The sequence below is a fragment of the Telmatherina bonti genome (genome assembly GCF_933228915.1).
Source record: "Telmatherina bonti genome assembly, chromosome: 6".
NCBI classification, from domain to species: domain Eukaryota; kingdom Metazoa; phylum Chordata; class Actinopteri; order Atheriniformes; family Telmatherinidae; genus Telmatherina; species Telmatherina bonti.
The window spans coordinates 23360274-23380216 of NC_136624.1; the positions used below are offsets into that span (position 1 = coordinate 23360274).

A 19943-nucleotide genomic window follows, 5' to 3' on the forward strand; every position below is an offset into this window, starting at 1 on the left:
ATATATAATATTATATATATATATTATATATATTATATTATATATATATTATATATATTATATATATTATATAATATATTATTATATTTTTATGAACCACAGATGTAGATTATGTATGACAATAATACAACTGAAACTAGATCGCAATTTCTTTGACGTCCAATCTATATAAACACTAAACACGGACATGGCAAAACAAATAAACGCATTTGCTCACCATTTTTTCATTCTCCACTGGCATGTCAAAAACACATCTGAGCTTCGAGTCCATCAGCTCATCTGGCCTTGCCTCCTTCCACTAAGAGACAGAAAACCAAAGAAAGAAAAACAAAAAAGGTCCAACATCCATTAATTTTATTACAACACAGCTTAACATCCTTAACTACAACGATACCAACATGTTATTATTAGTTATGGCATGCAGCATAAATATATCAAAAATAAAAAATTAATTAAATCAAATTAATCACTTTTGAATGATATTGTGCTATGCAGCATCTTTGAAATGATTTTTTTAATGAAAGCGAAATGGGATACGTAATACATTATAAAGATAATCTTAAAGCACTTACTTTTGCCTTTATATGGGATGCCTGATATGTAAGTCTTAGTAAAAGTTTTATCACCTAATTAACAATATTTCTTTGTACTATAGCAGGGTTACACTTACATTTTGTGGCATAAAAGTTATTTGTGGGTCGAAATTGTAAATGGATTTCTAAAAAAAAAAAAAAAGAAAAGAAAAAGAAAAAGACTGCAGTCCTGGAGTCCTCTCTATTTTAGGTGGGACACTCAAAGAACAACTTAAAACAACCTAAGTGTTATTCTGATAATAACAACCACATACAGACAAACTTGAATAATGCAAAATGAGAGATACTCACCACTACCTCAATGTCAGTCTTGTCAGGAGGTGCTATCATCGACTGGACCATGAACTTGTGCTTGCTTTTTTCATTGGGATCATAATCAAAAGGCTGCAGCATAACTGGAAAACAAAATCAAACTCACTGTGAGTAAACAAAGGATAAAATTAATCTTCCTCTCCTCTTAAAATTTCAAAATATTTTTGTTCATATTAACTCTGTGCAGTTTTCATTATTTCCCTCTCTATGTTTAGATTAACTCCAGGTATATTAGCTTCTTCCCCACGAGATCAACCATGTGCATGAGTAGCTTTTTATTTAATTTTTTTGTGCCAGTGATGGACTGAAGACCTGTCCATTGTGTGCTATGCCTCTCACCAAAACCACATTACACAAGTACAGAAAAAATAGATAGATGGAAGGATGGATGGAATAAATGAAAGTTTTCAAAGCTCTATAGGACTGTAAAAATGGTATGTGGCTTTGTTCAAGGAAGCACCAATGTATCACAAAATAAATCTTTAGCAAATTAAAAAAGAAAGAAAAGAAGAACACTACTACTGCAGACTAAAAAAACATCCATATATCTTCTGCCAATTATGTGGGTCCAGGTCGTGGAGGGCAATGGCCAAGACAGAGACAGATCTCCAGTTATCTCTCCCTTCAGCCACCCTCACTCAGGACTTACACTAGCATCTTTAATTTTTTATCTTTACTTCCAGGTACTTTATTCTGCCTTTGTGTGTGTGTATTGTCATTCTCAACAGGTAACATTTTACATTTCAAACGAAAATTATTATAATACAACTCCTATTTACCAAAAAATCTTTTATCTAGAACATTTAGGTCAGTCTTGCTGGTCATCCTACCATTCTATACATCTGTCACTTATTCATATGTGCAGTGTTATTCTCACATTTGTATAAATATCAAAATACCCATAATGAAGATGTTTTTCAAGCATGTTGTAGTATCAAAAATGGTCACATCCACTGAGTGTTCTGTGCATTCATGGATTAGAACTATTGACAAAGCGGATCTCATATTTTATTTTCTTTGTCAACAATGAAAATACAAACTTGCGTGTTCACTCCTCTAATTAAAAATGAGTCTGAAATGCACATGCTAATTTTAGGCTTTGTCTTCCTGTGTTCAAGGCTCTGGACTTATCCACGCTGCTCAGAAAAAGCAGTGCAGATGATTTATGTTCCTGTTACTATGACGATGGAACAATGACAGACCTGCAGATACCCCTGAGGGTAATCTTTTTTACAGCTTCTAAGCCTTTTTCTTTCCTTACATTACATACTGGTCTAACAAAATGCAGGCGTAAAGTTGGAATACTACTTCAGCTTTTTTGTACACCAGTCCCCTGAGCGAGTGGTGTTATTTGATGTCATTCCAGTGACTGAGAAGGTAATGTCAAAGCTGTAACTATTACTGTGATCGCTTTCTTATGTTGTAAAAGTGGTCTGAAAAAAGCCATAAAGATATAAATGATCATAGATGGCAAGTGATTTTCTTCCACTGACAAGTTTCAAATCAGTATGTGATCAAAAGACATATTTTAAAGTCAGCTCCAACAACATCATGTCTGCAATACTTGCATCATACTTTAACTTCACTGAAAACAAATGAGTTAACATTTTATTCTGGTCTTGCCATCAGCTTGGCTTTCATGTGGCACATGCCAAGTGTCCCTTGAGTAGTCTTGTGCACAGTTTCAGCAATCAGTGTGGCTCAATATTGCAAATCAAAAACAGACGGCATGAACAGATTGAGAATGTCCTGTTTCAGTCACTTCTAATTTGTACAGCCATCCAGCTTGGGTCCACAGGGACAACACTGGAGAATGAAGGCAGAAAAGCATGCAAGTTTTTTAAGCAACACTGAATAGTGTTGAAAGGTTTGGGCCAAAGTTTGATAGCAAAAACATGGCCACCATCATGGAAAGAAGTAATTCATAACATCTTCCACACAAAGCCTTTCAAAACACCTTTAGAAAGAGCCACGTCTGCTAATGGCACGACTCAGTATTCTAACTTCACACTGGGCAATTAGTTATAATACTCACTGAGGCCAAATATAGAAAACACAGTCAAGCAGGATGGCCATCACCAGCCTGCTTGTTGATGATGAATGTAGCCATTAGAGCACATATGTCAAGGCCCGCGGGCCGGAATTATCTATGGCCCCCGGGATGATATTTGATTAGTATTAGAACCGGCCCGCAGGCTGTAGCCACCCGCTGGTGTTTTGCACGCACCAATACTACATTTCCCACAATGCAACGGTAACCCGCGAACTCACTGCAGCGCAGCAAGCAGACCTCTGCTTCATCATTCATTAGCAGTCAGAGCAGATGTCAACTTTCAGCTACCTCCTCCCCAAAAAATGGCTAAACGGAAGGTGGATGCTGAGAACAGGGGGTTTCAAGCTAGGTGGGAGGCAGACTACATGTTCACTGAGGTAAATGGCAAACCTGTGTGTCTTCTGTGTGGAGAAAGTCTGGCTGTAATGAAAGAATACAATCTAAGAAGGCACCATGAAATGTAAGAAACACACAAAGTATTTTGTCTGTGTGCCATATATTTTTGCATTTTATTTTATTGTATTTTATTTATTTATTTATATTTATTTTTCAGTTAATGGATTCAGGGAAAATTGCAGATAAGAGCCATGAGAAATAATACAACTGATTTGATTTATTCTATATTTTCTCATTTTACTATTTGAAGTAGTAATTGGTAGGATAATAGAGCAGGATAATATTGCATTTTCAGTTTATATTGCATGCAGTTTCATTTATGCATTTCTCTTGATATAAGGAACGTATTTTGTTTCTGAAGGAAAATTGCTTTTTTTTGCCTGTTGAAAATGTTTTCTCTTTAACTTACTGACAGAGCCTTAAGAAAATATTACTTTATTCATTTAATGTACAGGACATGTGATTTTTCTTTGAAGGCAGTTTGTTGTCTGTGTGCCTGCTGAAAAATGTTTTCCCGATTATTCATTTAATCATTAAATAATACACTGTGTTAGGTCTTGGTTCAATAGGCTACGTGCAATCATTTCAATATGTTTTAATAAACATTGAACCAATCCGGCCCTCGGCTTATGGCCAATTTGTTTTTTTGGCCCTCCGTGTATTTGACTTTGACATCCCTGCATTAGAGGGATGAGAGGAGTATGAAAACTTTTATTTCCTGTCACTAATTAATTGTGTCCTCTGAGTAAATTTGCTCACAGCAGAATTCCCAATTACTTTACACTCAAGTACTTAGTTCACAAGAGCCAAGGGTCGACCTGTCTAAGTGATTATAACAAGGATTGTGGAAGATTATTTATAGAGGATTTGCACCAGTCTGCTGAAAACATTTGTTCCATAAAAATGATTGTGCCAATCTTACTTAGTGAAGTACAAGACAAAATCATGACGTCTTCATGTGATATTCTACAGAAATGTGTAAAAATGGGCCATTTATTCAGTTCTTTTAAATATCCTAGATTATAGTGAATAAATATTTAAGAACTTAAAACTGAATGATCGAATGTAGTTTCTTTGTATCCTATGGATGGGTTTATTGCTTAAAAACAGAAGTTAAAAGTACTCTGCTGGATTTTTTTTTGTCTTAAATTGGTTGTGTGTTTCTTCTCAAGTTCTTTGACAATAGCAGGATGGTACTTGCAATTTAGATTAACTAAACAAGTATAACTGCAAATGAAAAAGACACTTTTGCAGCCTGTAATATCTAACTGCAATCAAATCTACTGTAAGCATGAAGAACAAATTACAAGAGACACTAATTCTAGTGTAGGACAGTGGCTGGAAGTGAATATATTGATGCTTGGACATAATATCAATAAGAGGCTAAATGTGTCCATATTCATAATAATTTGTGATCAAATATGCAGAGAATTCATTCGTGGCTGACATTTTTCATGAAAACAAATGTTAGCTTTTTACAAGCGAGGAAACTGCATAGATAAGTTATTAAAAACCCAATATTCACCCAAAAGATATTTTATTTGCATAAAAAAAGTCATGTAACTGTTCCTTGTGTAGGTAAAGAGATAAAGAGTTGCGACACATAGTCAGGGTTTTGTTCTCAGAGGAACAAAGTGGATGCTGTCGAGATTTCAGTGGGACTTAACTGCCTTTTCCATTTATATTGGGGTCCTGTCTCTGCCATATAAACTGGAGTGTGATTTCTGCTCTCTTTTTGTACATGAAAACAGAAACTGGAAATATTGTACTATTTTATAACCAGAATGCTGCACAGATCAAGAAATTCCAAACAAGATATGTATGTTGGAAAATGTGCAGAAAGTTTGGTTCTGACTTTTGCTGCCTCTGCTGTTCACACATACCTCACAGAGAGGATTTTCTACAGAAGACACACTCTCACAGCTGGAAATGGAATCAAAGAAGGGAAGGGATGCAGAGAAGTCGAAGTCTACAGCGAAAACATGTCAGGAATGACAAATTAGGCTCATAATTGTTTTTATATCAATATTCTATGTATGTGAATATGTTCACAATAGTGGGCAACAAATGGAAAGCAACATACTGGTCATTAGAGAACAGAATGACAATGTCAGCTCAGGGCTGCAGTAACTTTGTGGAAGCTTGAATACTGGTATTACTATATCCATAACATCAACCTCAAGTCACACGGATTCAAGGAACCTTGAGAGGAAACCGGACAACTTTTCTTTAATCCGACTCAAAAAAACAAGGCTGGTCACAGATATGCGTGGCATGGGAGTGAGGAAGAGAATTTACTCAAGCGGAGCTGTGAAGATATATGTCTGGATGGGCAACACTCCAAGAGCAGACTCATAAAAAGGCATTCAGATTCAGACTTCTCAGGGTAAAAGTTTCATTACACTGATTGTGCTTTCCTTGCCCTGTCTTATTCAATTAAGTTCAAGAGGAAGAAAATATTGGCTACACACCACCAGGCCTATTTCAGAATGAAAAATAATCCACAAATCAGCAGCACCGTAATCAACAACATACTTGACAGAATCGTCCACCTCTTTAAGTGTTTACTTTTGTTGTAAGAATCTAATTGGTGGGTAAAATACATAATATGTGTTCTGAATACTATATACCATCACAGAGGCTCAGAACCATGGGTGACTTTTGAAAGGGCTTTTTTTTTTTTTTTTTTTTTTAAATGAAAGTGGACTTAGGTTAACAGGTGAATCCATCTCTTGTTCAGTTACATGAATTGCGTTCAGGACAAGGTAGAGCTGGGCAGTGTATGTCTTACAGTCTTCTAAAATATTTCTACAAGTTCAATATGGACAAAGATTTTTTTAAACATTTATGCCACATATTTTCCCACTAAATGCTGCTAACGCCAACTGAGCTCAACAACATTCCTGTGGTTATGGCTAAATTGAACATAGAGTTACAGCACAGTTGAGATTCAAAAGCACAGTGTGTAGCACTCACTAAGCCAGCAAATGCAACACTATAAGTCAGTAGGTATTCTGTAGTAGACAGTGCTTTTTATCTATGTCACCACGGGATAACTTGGAAGCTTTCTTTGAACAGCATACAGTCCAGAAATCTGGGACAAACTGGCCTTCAATAAGCAAGGGATACTAGGCTACGCAATCATTCTGAACAGATGCTTCTGATTGATGACTTTAAAAAAAAAAATAATAATTTTTGTAACAACTAAGCAGCATTTATTTCCACTGACAAAACTGAGCTAAGCAGATGCAGCTTTATAACCAGGAAGAAAACGCATTATGGCTGTCTTCGGACATAGTACAGGAAATACAAATACATTTAGGCAACACTCAGTCACCCACATCTCGACTATTCATATAAGGAGCAAACTTATAACAGAATAACAATGTTTTTGCATTTCAGGGCAAGTCAATGTATTGTTTTATTTTAAGTAAGGTTGGCACTCAATTAAAAACGTTATCTTATTAATTAATTAATTAATTAATTACAGGCTTTATAATTAACTAATTATTATTGCATAACAATAATTGGGCCCAAAAAGCAACATTTTTATCATTTTAAATGAAATTTTGGTGCACAACTAAATCAAATATTAAAAAAAGATAGTAATATTGTAAACTCAGGCTTTATTGATGTCTGGAAAAATTACATTCAATTTTAAATTCTATTCAAAACAGTAGGAATAAAAATAGAAAATATCCCTAGCCAAAATTAAATGGACCTAAAAGGAAAATGTCATTTTAAAGTACTTTAACGAACAGCTTCAGTCTACAACATGTTACAGTACTTTTAACTTTTTAAATGTTTGTGTCCACACTCTTTATTAATAGACATTAGTATCTGACAGTAAACCAGACTGTGTTGTGGCTTCAGTCCGGTTAATGCAGCAGAGGTGACCACCTCCTGTTCTGACTACAGTTCAGACTGGATGACGCAGCACAGTAGGAACAAGCTTCTATTGTGCTGCAGAGAAGAGTAAATGACATGCACTTTTATGTTACTCACCAAAAGTCTTCAATAACATCAGAAAAAGTTGCTAGACTTGCTGATACTCTTTTTCTTTAATTAGAGTTGCTAGAGGGAGCTGAAAAAAAAAATCACTATATATATATATATATATATATATATATATATATATATATATATATATATATATAGCGCCAAAGTCCCAAGTTTTTAGCAGAAATCTACAGTGTGTGCATCAGTGTCATCGGTTTACCAGGAAATTGAGTACTGATAAACAGTCCACGATGAAATGTGTTAAATTTTATTAAAACGTTAGTTTTTCTGTAATTAATTATTGTAAAGTGTCAACGTCCTACACCTAATTTAAAGTTAACTTTAATGTATGACTCCCTATAGATGTCGGTATCTGTTGTTTTATCCTGTTGCTAAATGTTTGGCAACCAGCTTTGTAGTGTTTATCTGAGATATATGTTTAGCCTCAAGCAGAATACAACTATCTTACTCAGTGTCAAACCACTAGTAACTTCATTTAATGTTCTACCAGTCTTGTAAACAAACAACTGTCTGCTAGTTAGCATTAGCATCATACTGTGAAACAAACTTAGGGGATATTTGTTATCTTCAATGAACTCGGCTGTGAGTGAGATGTTTCAAATGGTTTGATCCATATTTGGCTTCGGTCCGACTTTGTTTTGGGAAGGCGAAAAATACACCACCCAAACCCATGTACCATACACACGCCTCTTTGGCAATTTTTGCAGGAAGAGAAACTTGCCACACTTGTCTCTTCTAGTTATCGTTGCTAACGTATGATTGGTCAGTGGTGGTTCTGCAGCGGGACTTAGTGAAGGGTCAACTAAAATAGGGTTTCCCGCGTCTTCGTCCCTTCTTCTTACGGAGTCGAGTGTGTAAGTGAGGTAGGAGCCGGCACAGTATAGCACGTAGACTTGCAGGAGAAGAGCAACAGAATCGCTACTCAGCTGTTTTTTGTTATCTTTTGTTTTTCCGTTTGTAGTGCAAATAAAGTTAAATATCGGCTACATATTAGCTAGTGTTGGGTAATAGGTGAGACACTATAATTGGCCTGCCAATAAATCAGCCGGGCTCCTGTACTAAGATCAAAGAAACCTATTCAAATGAAGTGCAGACTGCAATAAGAGCAGCAAGTATTTATAATTAATCCCTGCCAGCAACAACAATAGTAATTTTTGTGATAATTGGAACAACAAGCCATGTAAAATACATGTACAATAGTGGGTGTTGATCGTATTTGGCATTGTGAACTTGATGATTAAACAATACTGCATGCCAAAAGAAAATACTTTGGAAAGTATGCACCCACCAATAAATGGTTGTGTTTTTGGTGTGTAGATACACACAGAAATACAGATGAAAAAACGGCTCAACTAAAAGATGCAAGACCACCTACCAGACTTCAATATGGGTGTCTAGGACCTTAAACAAACCTTGGTTTTTCATCAAACCATGTGTGTTTCATTTTAAAAAGCACATTTCCTGCAATACAAGAACCCACACATCATTGTTAACCTGTCAACCGCAGTGTTTTGATAATACTATGAAAGCTTTAGTGGTTGCTAAAAACAAAAATAGGCTAAAGAGCTCTCCTGCTTGCCGATTTCAGTACATTCTCAGAAATGCAGTCTTGTTTTGGAACTCAAACCTGTGACCCTTGTCAGCCTAATAAGGCTGAAAATGAAGGCAACTGACAGAGTGGACTCAGTTGTTCTGTCACCCACTGCTGACTGCAGGCACCAGAGACATAGTGAGCAGTTGTTGACATCAGATAGGGGAGATTGTAAAATGAGTCTGTGGCTGCAAATGGAAGAGGTGGCACAGTACTGAAACATTAGCCGGTACCTCTCTCTCAAAAACTACATGACTGAGAATGTGATCTGGTGGGAGCCACTACACTGTGGGGATAACACATTCATCATTTTTGTGTTAAATAAACACACAAATAAAAGCATAATCACAGACATTAAATCATAGACGTCCCAGCTGTGATGGTGCTTGAAATGTCACAGCAACATGAACAAAAACCCCACACATTACAAATCATATATTAAGTATAGATTTAATTCATACAAATTATAGACTGACATGTTAACAGCTTTATCGGAGCATTAGTTACATGCTAAAGCTGCTGTAGGCTAATATTTGAGTGAGTGACAGTTATCTGGAGGCAACTGTAATTGCCCCGACTCAGTCTCCCTACTTTATTTTACCTGAGACGTTGATTGAGGTGCCTGCATCGATTATTCCACTGTTTGGCCTCACGCAGTACCGGCGCGGCGCTGTCGTCTTTACCTTAAAACACACATTCCTGTCTGTAGGGTTGGAGAGCTTGAGATTTGTGGTGACCACATCTGAGAACGGACCTGCAAAGAAGGGAAAACAAAAATGACACTCAAAATATAGTTATATGTTTCGTAAAAGAAGATCTTAAAGTTAAAAAAAACAAAACAAAAACATTTGAACATCCTTTTATTTTTGTCATCTTCAGTAAATGGTATGAACTTCAACTGATAATACAAGGGCCTTGAAATCTCTTTGACCACATAGATATACAAATGTGTAAAGACTCTTCTTTGGTTAGATTGATTAAATTCCAAACACTTCAAAAACACAGAAAATCCGAAAAGATAGATGGTGAATAAGCCTGACATGGGTTTACTAACTCAAACAAGCTTGTAATATGTCTGAGGTGTGATGTGAAAAAATATTATTATTAATAAATTATTATTTATAAAAACAAATAAGTCAACTTGTCACCATCCACAAAAATCTAAATTCATCCTTTGCTGCTACAGTAAAAACAGAACAGAAACATAAAAAAGCTACAGGATAAGCAATTCTCTTGTCATTTAAGATTCAAACCACATCTCTCTGAGACTAAACACAAGAACCAGCCACATTTAGTTGCACAGATCTGTCAATAATTCAAAAACAGCCAACACGGCAAAATAACCTAAAGGTGAGCAAAGCTTATTCATCCAGAGAACAATATTGTATAACAATTTTGTTATACTTAAAGTTGAACTTTATAAGGGAAAAAAATACAAAAGTGAAATAAAGTGGAAAAGCTGAATGGTTCTGAAAATTTTCTTTCAACACTATATTGTTATTTGGGTTCACAAAACAAAGTCCTGGAGGTACTTCCCTCAGGAACTTATTGAGTAATGATTGAGCTATGTCTGTCTGTCTGTATCTATCTATATCTATATATATCTAAATCTATATCTATCTATATCTATATCTATATCTCTATCTATCTATCTCTATCTCTATATATATCTATCTATCTCTATCTCTATCTATCTCTATCTCTATATATATCTATATATCTCTATCTATATATCTCTATATATATCTATATATCTCTATCTATATATCTCTATCTATATATATATATATATCTCTATCTCTATCTATATATCTATATATATCTATCTATATATATAGATATATATCTATATCTATATATATCTATATATATCTATATATATATCTATATCTATATATATATATATAGATCTATATATATATCTATATATATATATATATATATATAGATCTATATATATCTATATATATCTATATATATCTATATCTATATATATCTATATATATATATATATATATATACATACATATACACACACACACGCATACATACAAGCTTCATAGCTCAATCATTACTCAATAAGTTCCTGAGGGAAGTACCTCCAGGACTTTGTTGTTTTGTGAACCCAAATGACATATCTCTAATTCATCTCAAATTACTGGTTACACACTAATAAATATAGTGTTGAAAGAAAATTGTCAGAACCATTCAGCTTTTCCACTTTGCTTATTTTACTTTATTTTGTCTTTTTCAGCAAAGAATTCTCTACCATCACAGTAAATAAAACTGGTTTTGACAGTGTGTTATTCATTGGAATAAAGCACTGAAATATCCTATTTAAATAGGTACTACTATCAAAGCAGGTCCACACTGTATATTGGGGACAAACTAAAGTAGACTGTAAAATCTATAATTATATTTATAATCAGCAGATATACATGGATTTCTGAAAACATCATTCAAAATAACTGTTTTATTTGTAAAAAAAAAACCAAAAAAAACAAACAAACTTTTTTTGCTGTTATTTAGAATAAGCACTACTTGGTTCTGTGGGATCCTTGCCTTACATTTATCCTTTAAAGTTTATTTTATTAAAGTGACTATGGTCACTGGAGAATGTTTTCCATGTCTTCTTAAAATATGCAGATTTGACAGTCAAGCACATCCACAAATTTGTCCATTTAGGTAAACATTTCTTGGACTTCTTTACTGGCAGAGACTAAAGCCACTCTATAAATCAGAGACAGGACTACCTCTTTTCCACAAATGGGAACCACACACCAATGTGCACAGCACCAGGTACATGAGCATAAAATGCATGATCCAAAGGCATCCAAATACTTACAAGTATAGATACTACCCTTGAATTCAATGTTCATCACAGCAGTAAGAAGCACACAACACTTTACTTCATCATTGCTCTCCAGTCCTGCATGACCCTGACAAAAAAGTAGAACTGAGAGCTTTTTAATACAAACTGTAAGAAACTTAGAAAAAACATCTCTGTTTAATTGAATACTTCAGACACTGTGGCAATAGCTACCTGGAAACGGTTTGCCCTTCCAACCTTTCCTGTAAGTGCTAGCAAGCACAGAGCTACAGTAGTTCATAGTTAAACAAGCAAATCACAAACTTAAAGTCAATGTGTCATAAAGTTAAGAGACTTTGACACATTTTTGACATACTGGTCATGTAGCACATTGATGAAGAACATAGAAATTAATTTGAACACTGATGATGTCTTTTTTCAAAATCCTGTGACAGTCATTAAAACGCCTTGGAGAATAACGCAACATAACTTTTGAAATGCGTTCACTTTGAAATCAGCATTTCTTTTTCAAATAACCTTTTTAGGAAGATGAGCCATTAATTGATTTAATCAATTCATTTGAAATTTTTGGTTTATGAGGACTTATTGGACTTCAAATGATTATTTTCCCCATTTAATATGCATCACAAAAGCTCTTTCTGTAGATAGCAGTGGGCTCAGCCTTTTCCCTTCCCCTTCTCCCAGAGATACACCCAAAGCAAAAAATAAACACAACAGCGAGCAAAGAAGAGCTCATTCTTAAACAAGTGCAATATCAGGTATTAGAGCTGGTTTGGGTTTTTGTGACCTCAGACTCTGAACAAGTTAACAACCTATTACAGAATTCATTTAAAGGTTGTTTATACCAAAGACAGAATAACTTATTTACTGCACCTCAGTGGGAGACATCAGCTGAGCTGACACATTAAATATATACATAAATATAGTTTATTTATTTATTTATGAAAAGTTTAGGTTTTATTGCAGCTTGATGACTTAACCATCAACTTACATGTCCAAATCCCCTAACATGTTTGCTTAATCCTACGGAGTAAAGTCCTGTCTGTTTTGTAGTTGAACTTCTGTAAACATGGGCTGAGGTTGTGAGTCTCCAGAACAAAACCAGAACGTGTGTGTGTCTGGAAGCCCTCACAGTAAAGATAGTCGGCGCTCACTGCTGGAATTTAGCCACACACATAAGTGTACTGAGAAATGCTGCCACCTACAAAGATAGCAAAACAGCTTCAGCCCGCAAACTCCTTAAGTTAAGAGATGAACAACATCAAGGGAATTATTTCCCCAGTATAAAGATAAAGGATCCTGGTGGAAAAAGATCACAGATTCAGTTACGCTGTATGTCTGTAACATTTTTTGGTACTTTTTCCCCTAAGAAAAAAGTTTCCAAATAAAGTCATAACTTTTTCACACACAAAAAAAGCTGCACAGTTTGCAGATATGCAGCTGAGATTACATTTTATATATGTATAAATATTTAAACTTATATAATTTATAAAAATCAGGTTTGATTTGAATGAAACTATGTATTTTAGTTTTTGGCTGTATCATCCCAGCCCTATTTTTTTAAATCATATTCTACAAACCACGGACAGGCCAAAATCAGACAGGCCAAAACTTCTAATCTGGTATAGCTCTCTAACAAAACCACAAATTAGCTCAACACAGTAACTCTTAAGGTGGGGACATGGTTTGCTGTTGAGAGCGAAATACTTGCAGCACAAAAACATGGTGCTACATCAGAATTAGCACATAGACCAGATTCAAGATAGAGTTTCACCTTAGCAAACATCCCGAGCAACTGACACTTCCCGTCCCTGTTGAGCAAAGACAGAGAGGAAATTCAGACCTTCACAAGCTTGGCTCGACATCTTAAGGATTTTAATGAAAGGGAATCAAACCACACAGACTACCGTACACCTGATCTACTACTTCCTGAGAGTTTCTCAGGACAGCATCTACTCATGAAACCACAAATGACAGGCAAAAAACTATTATGGAGGAGCTGATATTTGAAGCTGCCCTGATATGGAAGTGGATATTATAAACAGCAGTTTAAAGAATAACATTTTGTTTGGGGGGGGTTTTGTTTATATTACCATGATACTTGTTAAAATGTTTAAATGCTCAGTCTAGTGCCTAACATTTAAGAGTATTTGGTCCACAGATGGTCTGTACTACAGCCAAGTTAAGGTTGAGAGACCAACTCTTTATTTCCTGAGGTTTCACACAGCATGCCTACATATTACTTTGGGTCTGAGTATATGCATGTGATTTGTGGTATTGTCTAGCTAGCAAACTATAATCCATAAATCATTCTGTCTTGTTAACAACCTAGTTTTAACGATTGAACAGTTTATAATTATAATTCATTCTTGCAAGGGATTTTATAGCCTCCACAGCTAAGCCTTACCATTGTAGAGTCAGTATAGGATTAGAGAAAAAAGATATTGAGACATCTTAAATCCAGTGAAAATCTGGAACTAGAGCTCCATACCTTCAAATACCTTGAAAATGTCTTATCCCCAAAAATACCCTTGCAAAAAATATTGCTATTTCAAGAGAAAAGGTGGTTAATTTTCTGTTAACTACACTATCCAGTTAATATAAAAGTGAGTTTTTCTTTTGGCATCTTTTATAATATTTTGCACAAACCTATAAGGCAGGCCTCTCCAAATGGCGGCCCGCGGGCCAAATGCAGCCCAGAACCAACTTCTATGTGGCCCATCTTATGTAAAAGAATAAAAATATTAATCAAGAACCTTCAGTCATTCCTATGCTAATTAAGTAGCCTACAGTCCTACAGTTGTGCAGACCATGAATGCAACACTTGGTTGCCTAGCAACATTAACCCCAGCAAGTGGTGTTGTGTTTTGAAATTGTAAGAGTAGCGCTAGCAAGCATGTCGCTCTCTGACCCCAAAACGCAAAATTGACAACAAAAACCGCAGATTTAACCCCGCCTGGACTTATAAGTATTTGTTTATTTGCCATCACATTCGAGCGCCAAACCGATGTGTTTAATATGCAATGAGTGTGTAGCGGTGTTTAAAGATTATAATGTAAGGAGGCACCACATCGAGAAGTTTAGTTTGACATGACCTTTTTATGTTAAAAGTTAAGAGAAAAAAAGAGAAAAGGGTCTGACTGGAATTTTCATTATTTTATTTTGTGCATTTACCCTTGTCATGTGGTGCTGAATTTAAAATAGAAAAATTAACAACCTGCTTCTTTTTCCAAAATGTAAATGTCCCTTTTTTATTTATTTATTTTTCCTAATTTATTTTCCCTTACTTTACTTACTGGCTCTGATCATGTTTTTAATTTGAAAATCTGGCACACCTGAATATCTAACTGAGTAGCCCTGCTATGAACTAATGTCACATACTCATTTCATTATTACTATGTGGAAAGGATGCTTCCAGGTAACAGCATAGAGATAGATATAACACTCTTAATATGATGGCAGGTTACCAGTCAAAAATAAATTGCCAACATAACTTATTTAGGGCAAAAAATCTCCCTCCCCAGCAAAAAGAAATAAATAAAAACATTGAGTACTGACTGTCTGACTGATGTTGATAGACTCACTCCATTTAAAGTAAACAAGTGTCCAGAAAACTGTAAATAAATCATATCACTGCACTGCTGGACGTGTTTTGTTTTAAGTCAATCCAACACACACTGTGCTGATACTATAAAAAGTATTAATTAAGTATAGACAAGTATTATTCTCTGTGAGTTTGAATTTGCAATTCTTAAAAAAAAACCTGACAGATAGAAATCCCTTTTTAAATATTTGTGTTTAAGAAAAATGGACCGGAGGCTGAGTGGCAGAGCAAGCAGAGAAGTCAGAAAATTATTGACAGACTGAAACATTCATTTCATTCCATTTCATGGTCTTATCTTTTAACTCTGTTTAAAGTGGCCTTATTGTTCAATTGCTTAAAAAAACTTTAAAAATGAACGATTTGGGCATAGATTCAATTTTTGCACATTTTATTGACCCATGTTGTATTCCTGATCCTTTGTTCAGTGAGAGGAGACCACACTTTGTCCCGACTTAGCCAAGTTAATCTAATAGTAATGTAATTAGAGATTTTAGATACTGTCAGTTTTTGTTGTTGCTGCTTTTAGGCCTTTTAAAGTGCAATAAACGTGAATTGAGCTTCACAGACCAAACGTCACTATCAAGGATGTATTTCACCAACATACTCATGAGAGGAATTTGTTTGTGTTCAACAACTGAAAATAGCACGTTATCAGCCTCTTGTTCCCGAGGAAAAAAAGTTTAATATCCAAACTGTGGCAATGCTGTTTAATCTGTTGCAACTGACATACAACAGTATCATAAGTGTTTATGTAACATAATTCAGGCCTAAAGCACCGTGACATCTTGCAACCAAATACCAAGCTTACTGTTGCTGATTAAAACATTTAAACTCTAAGGGTGAGAGGTGTGTTAATGGTATTAAATAGCAGAGGTTGTCCACTAATTCCGTCCTGTGAGCTGTCAAGTTATTAGATGACAGCTGGCTGACCGGCAGAGCCAGAAAGCCAATCAGAGTGACAGCTGGCTGACCGGCAGAGAGAGACAGCCAATCAGAGAGCGGGTTGGTGCTCGTTAGCTATGATTCCAAGAGACGTTATAGCTTAAGTGTAACATTATGATGAAGAAGAAATGTGTCGTCTAAGCTTATAATAGTTGTAGTTTTCAAGCCGACATATGTTTTATGTCAAATTAAACTGTAAATTGCTTTAAAAGGTAGTTGCTGCAAGAGAAATGTTGACAGGGCCTGGCTAACTTAGCAGCCCAAAGCTAACCAGCTAGCTGACGGCCAAGCTTCGGTTCGATGACCTGCTTCTCTTTCCAGGCTCAGGCTCTCTCTGGTTTGGTCATCTAAACAGCAGACTACCCCTCCACTTCCTAACCGTGCTGGCAGAAGCGGCTCTCCCCCCACCCCCTCCCGTCCACAGCCGGGCCCTCCCCTCTTACCTCTGAATTTCAGTTCGTGCTGAGGCTCCAAGAGCAGAACCTGTTCCGGCCTGGCCATATCCCAACAGCTGGAGCGGGGTTATCGCACTGTTGCAAGTTCCTGTCGGTTACCCCCGTGTTAGGATGTTGTTGAATGCTGCAACGTCAGCAGGGTTGTTTTATCAATGAATTAGCAGTGGATATCCTGTCCTGCCGGTCACAAGTGCTACTCGAGCTGCTAAAGGCTGCTGTGATGCAGCAGGAAGGGAGTCAGCCTGATGACGTCACTGCCTCTGCATAGTCGCCCGGTGGGGAGGGGGGGAGGAGGGGTTAGGGGGTAATGCCCAGGGGTGCTCCAGGGCAGCTTGGACGACCACCAGCTGCAAAAGCAGCTAGAATAAACTATAAATCAAAGTACAAACCGAAAATGCAGATGACACCTTTTCACTAAGTGTCCAATGTGGCCAACTTTATTAGCCTATAAAAAATATTAGATTTCAATTCAGCATGTAAGTAGCATTTAACTGATTGACACCTTTTAGGTGTCTGGTTCTCAAACCATGGTCCAAGTCTCTGTAAATGGTTTTAATATTAAATTAAAAGGTCATGACATCATTTGTAAAAAAGGAAACAGAACATTTCTCCTCAACAGACACATTTTATTTCAATACATCTATTGTCCCTGGTGCAGGCTTCATCAGCTGAGGATCAGTGCCATATTTATCAAGTTGCATTCACACCAGGATAGTCTGGGGGCCTCTGTTTGACTGGGCGGGGACTTCTGAAAGATTTCATACCTTCCTTTGATTTGGCTTGTGTTCAAACTGCACTTTAATTAGAATGCCATTTTAGTTCCAAGTACCAACAATAAGTGGAATTTAGTCCTACTTTAAACTATTTATCAGCTGTATCAAGCCTAAGAATCATTCCCACTCCTTGAAATATTTAAGAGACCATCTCACCAGTAACTAAACACAGCAGAGCTTACACACTGGAATTAAAAGTCCTCACAATGCTTCCATATCTCTCTGCTGGAAAAATGCAACAGCGTAACGCTGGTAATTTAGGACGTTAAGCCATCAATAAGTAGAATTGTTATGGAAACAATAATGGCCCTTGCTGCTCAACTTGTCATGTGTTTGGTTGACTTCCCACCTAGCCTACACCCTGGGTAAATTAACAGAAGCAACCTGCATGGAAATAGCTGGCTTCCTTGGAGTAGTCAGTACGATTGATGGCAGACATGCTGTATTAAATTTACTGTGCCAACATTTATGTTAACAGGAAAGTGTTACCACAGTATCAACACACAAGTGACATTTTGCACATTGCCAGCGTTCTTTTGTATCATTTTATTGATTTTTTCTTTTTTTTAAAGCACTCCCATTGTCCATGTAACAATTCACTGAGATGTCACTCTAAAATATTTCAATATTCTTAGATTAATGGTTCCATTCAGCGATTGGTTAGTTCAGTAACTTTGGAATCGATGTCATCTGAAATTCTGTATATAGCACCGAGTACTTTCGAAACCCTGCTCTGAGACTGACACTTAAGCTGTAAGAGCCCAGCGTGACATATATGATATATACCATTTCTGACTTCTGTTTCCCATCGCTTCATGGACACAAATAACAATTGACATGGTGATAAATGGTAAATTGCCCTCAAAAAATGTGTAACTTTTTATTATGAATTTGGTTAAAAAGATAATTGCTGTACGTATGTATGTATATATATATATATATATATATATATATATATATATATATATATATATATATATATATATATATATATATATATATATATATATATATATATGTTATGTTAAAAAACTGACTTTTTAAACCATTTCTTTCCATGGGTTGGGTCTTTAAGGGTTGAGATTAAGTCCTACACGTCACTAAAAGTGAGTGAGACACAAGTAACTTTTACTCAACATTGTTGTTACAAGTAATTGTACGAAGTTTGACAAATACAACCCCAGGCCATACATATGATTACAGCTCAGTCCATACGACACTGGACCACTGGTACCTCCTAAAGGTAGTGGGTTCCAGGGATGGTCACAAGGAACAAAAAACATGCTGTGAATGTTTTTTATTCCAACTCTAAACAAACAGTTTTGATCTGTCATCCTATGATAATTATTTTCAAAACTGCTCTCAATAGTTAAGAAGACAGAATTACAATTTATTTTTATAGAGATTGCCTTTTTGATCGTTTTGGTTGGAAAACATGACCTAATTAAAGTCAATGTTTTTCTTTAAATTTATTTTAAAACATATTTACATAGAAAAAAATTTGCAAAGTATTGCACACAGTTCTCAAAATCAATACATGGTCTAATTAAATAAAAACATTCTGAAACTCAGTGAATTTTTAATAACAGCCAAAATGAGCTTTCAGAGAATGATGAAGGACCCCAGTCAGCTGGCAACATGTCAGAGATACAGTTTCTGCACATCAAAACTGTTTTAATAAGGATGAGAAGGTTTTTATTTCATATTGTAGAAAAAATACAGAGCAGGTTATTATTGGGGATTATGTAAAGATTTGCAGCGTCCTAATAGAATTTATTCACGTCCCAACAGACTTACCGTCAAGTTGTTTTGTATTGCACCAAAGTTTTCAGAAATGTTTTTCCTTTTCCAAAAGTGTCTTAATATGATATAATCAGGCAAAGGAAATAGTTCAAGTGTGACGTTACACAGTGTTGTCTTACATACAACTAATTTAAGGAAGCTTCTTGCAAACTTGCATATCTTTCAGGCAGCTTGGGGTTATTTATAATCACAGGAAAAATACTGCCACAAATGCCTTTTCCCATCCTGGACCTTTTGTTCTCTATTTTTGTAATAACATTTCTGAATCTGTTAGTAAGAGAGTCTTAATCAACAGCCACTTTGAGCAATACTCTTGTTTAGTTTACTTTTAATTAACTGAATGATTTTAATGAATTCTCACCTGTTGGATGGTCTTTTATTTTCTTAACCAGATTTGCCGATTCATTTATTTGTATTTTTGGCACACTGCCAAACTTATTTTAACACAGATACCAAGACAGATATCATTTAATTATTATAGATCTACTATCCTACAAAATGTATGACCACATAATGTAGCTTTTGATGATAGCAAAGAAAGTGATTTGCCATTTTTACGATGTTCAACCTT

At 35.6% G+C, this 19943-nt stretch overlaps 1 protein-coding gene across 1 annotated transcript in view; it reads right to left on the minus strand.

Annotated features, from left to right (window-relative positions):
* The window catches only part of vapb (VAMP (vesicle-associated membrane protein)-associated protein B and C), a 24710-nt gene extending 7705 nt beyond the window's left edge, over positions 1-17005 (minus strand). Inside the window, exons 1-4 of the mRNA XM_079241893.1 lie at positions 16785-17005; positions 9567-9719; positions 885-988; positions 218-298 (exon numbers count right to left, since the gene is read on the minus strand). Coding sequence (XP_079098019.1) covers positions 218-298; positions 885-988; positions 9567-9719; positions 16785-16842 — 396 coding nt within the window. The 5' untranslated portion in view covers positions 16843-17005. The remainder of the gene's footprint in view (positions 1-217; positions 299-884; positions 989-9566; positions 9720-16784) is intronic.
* Between the last annotated feature and the right edge of the window lie 2938 nt (positions 17006-19943).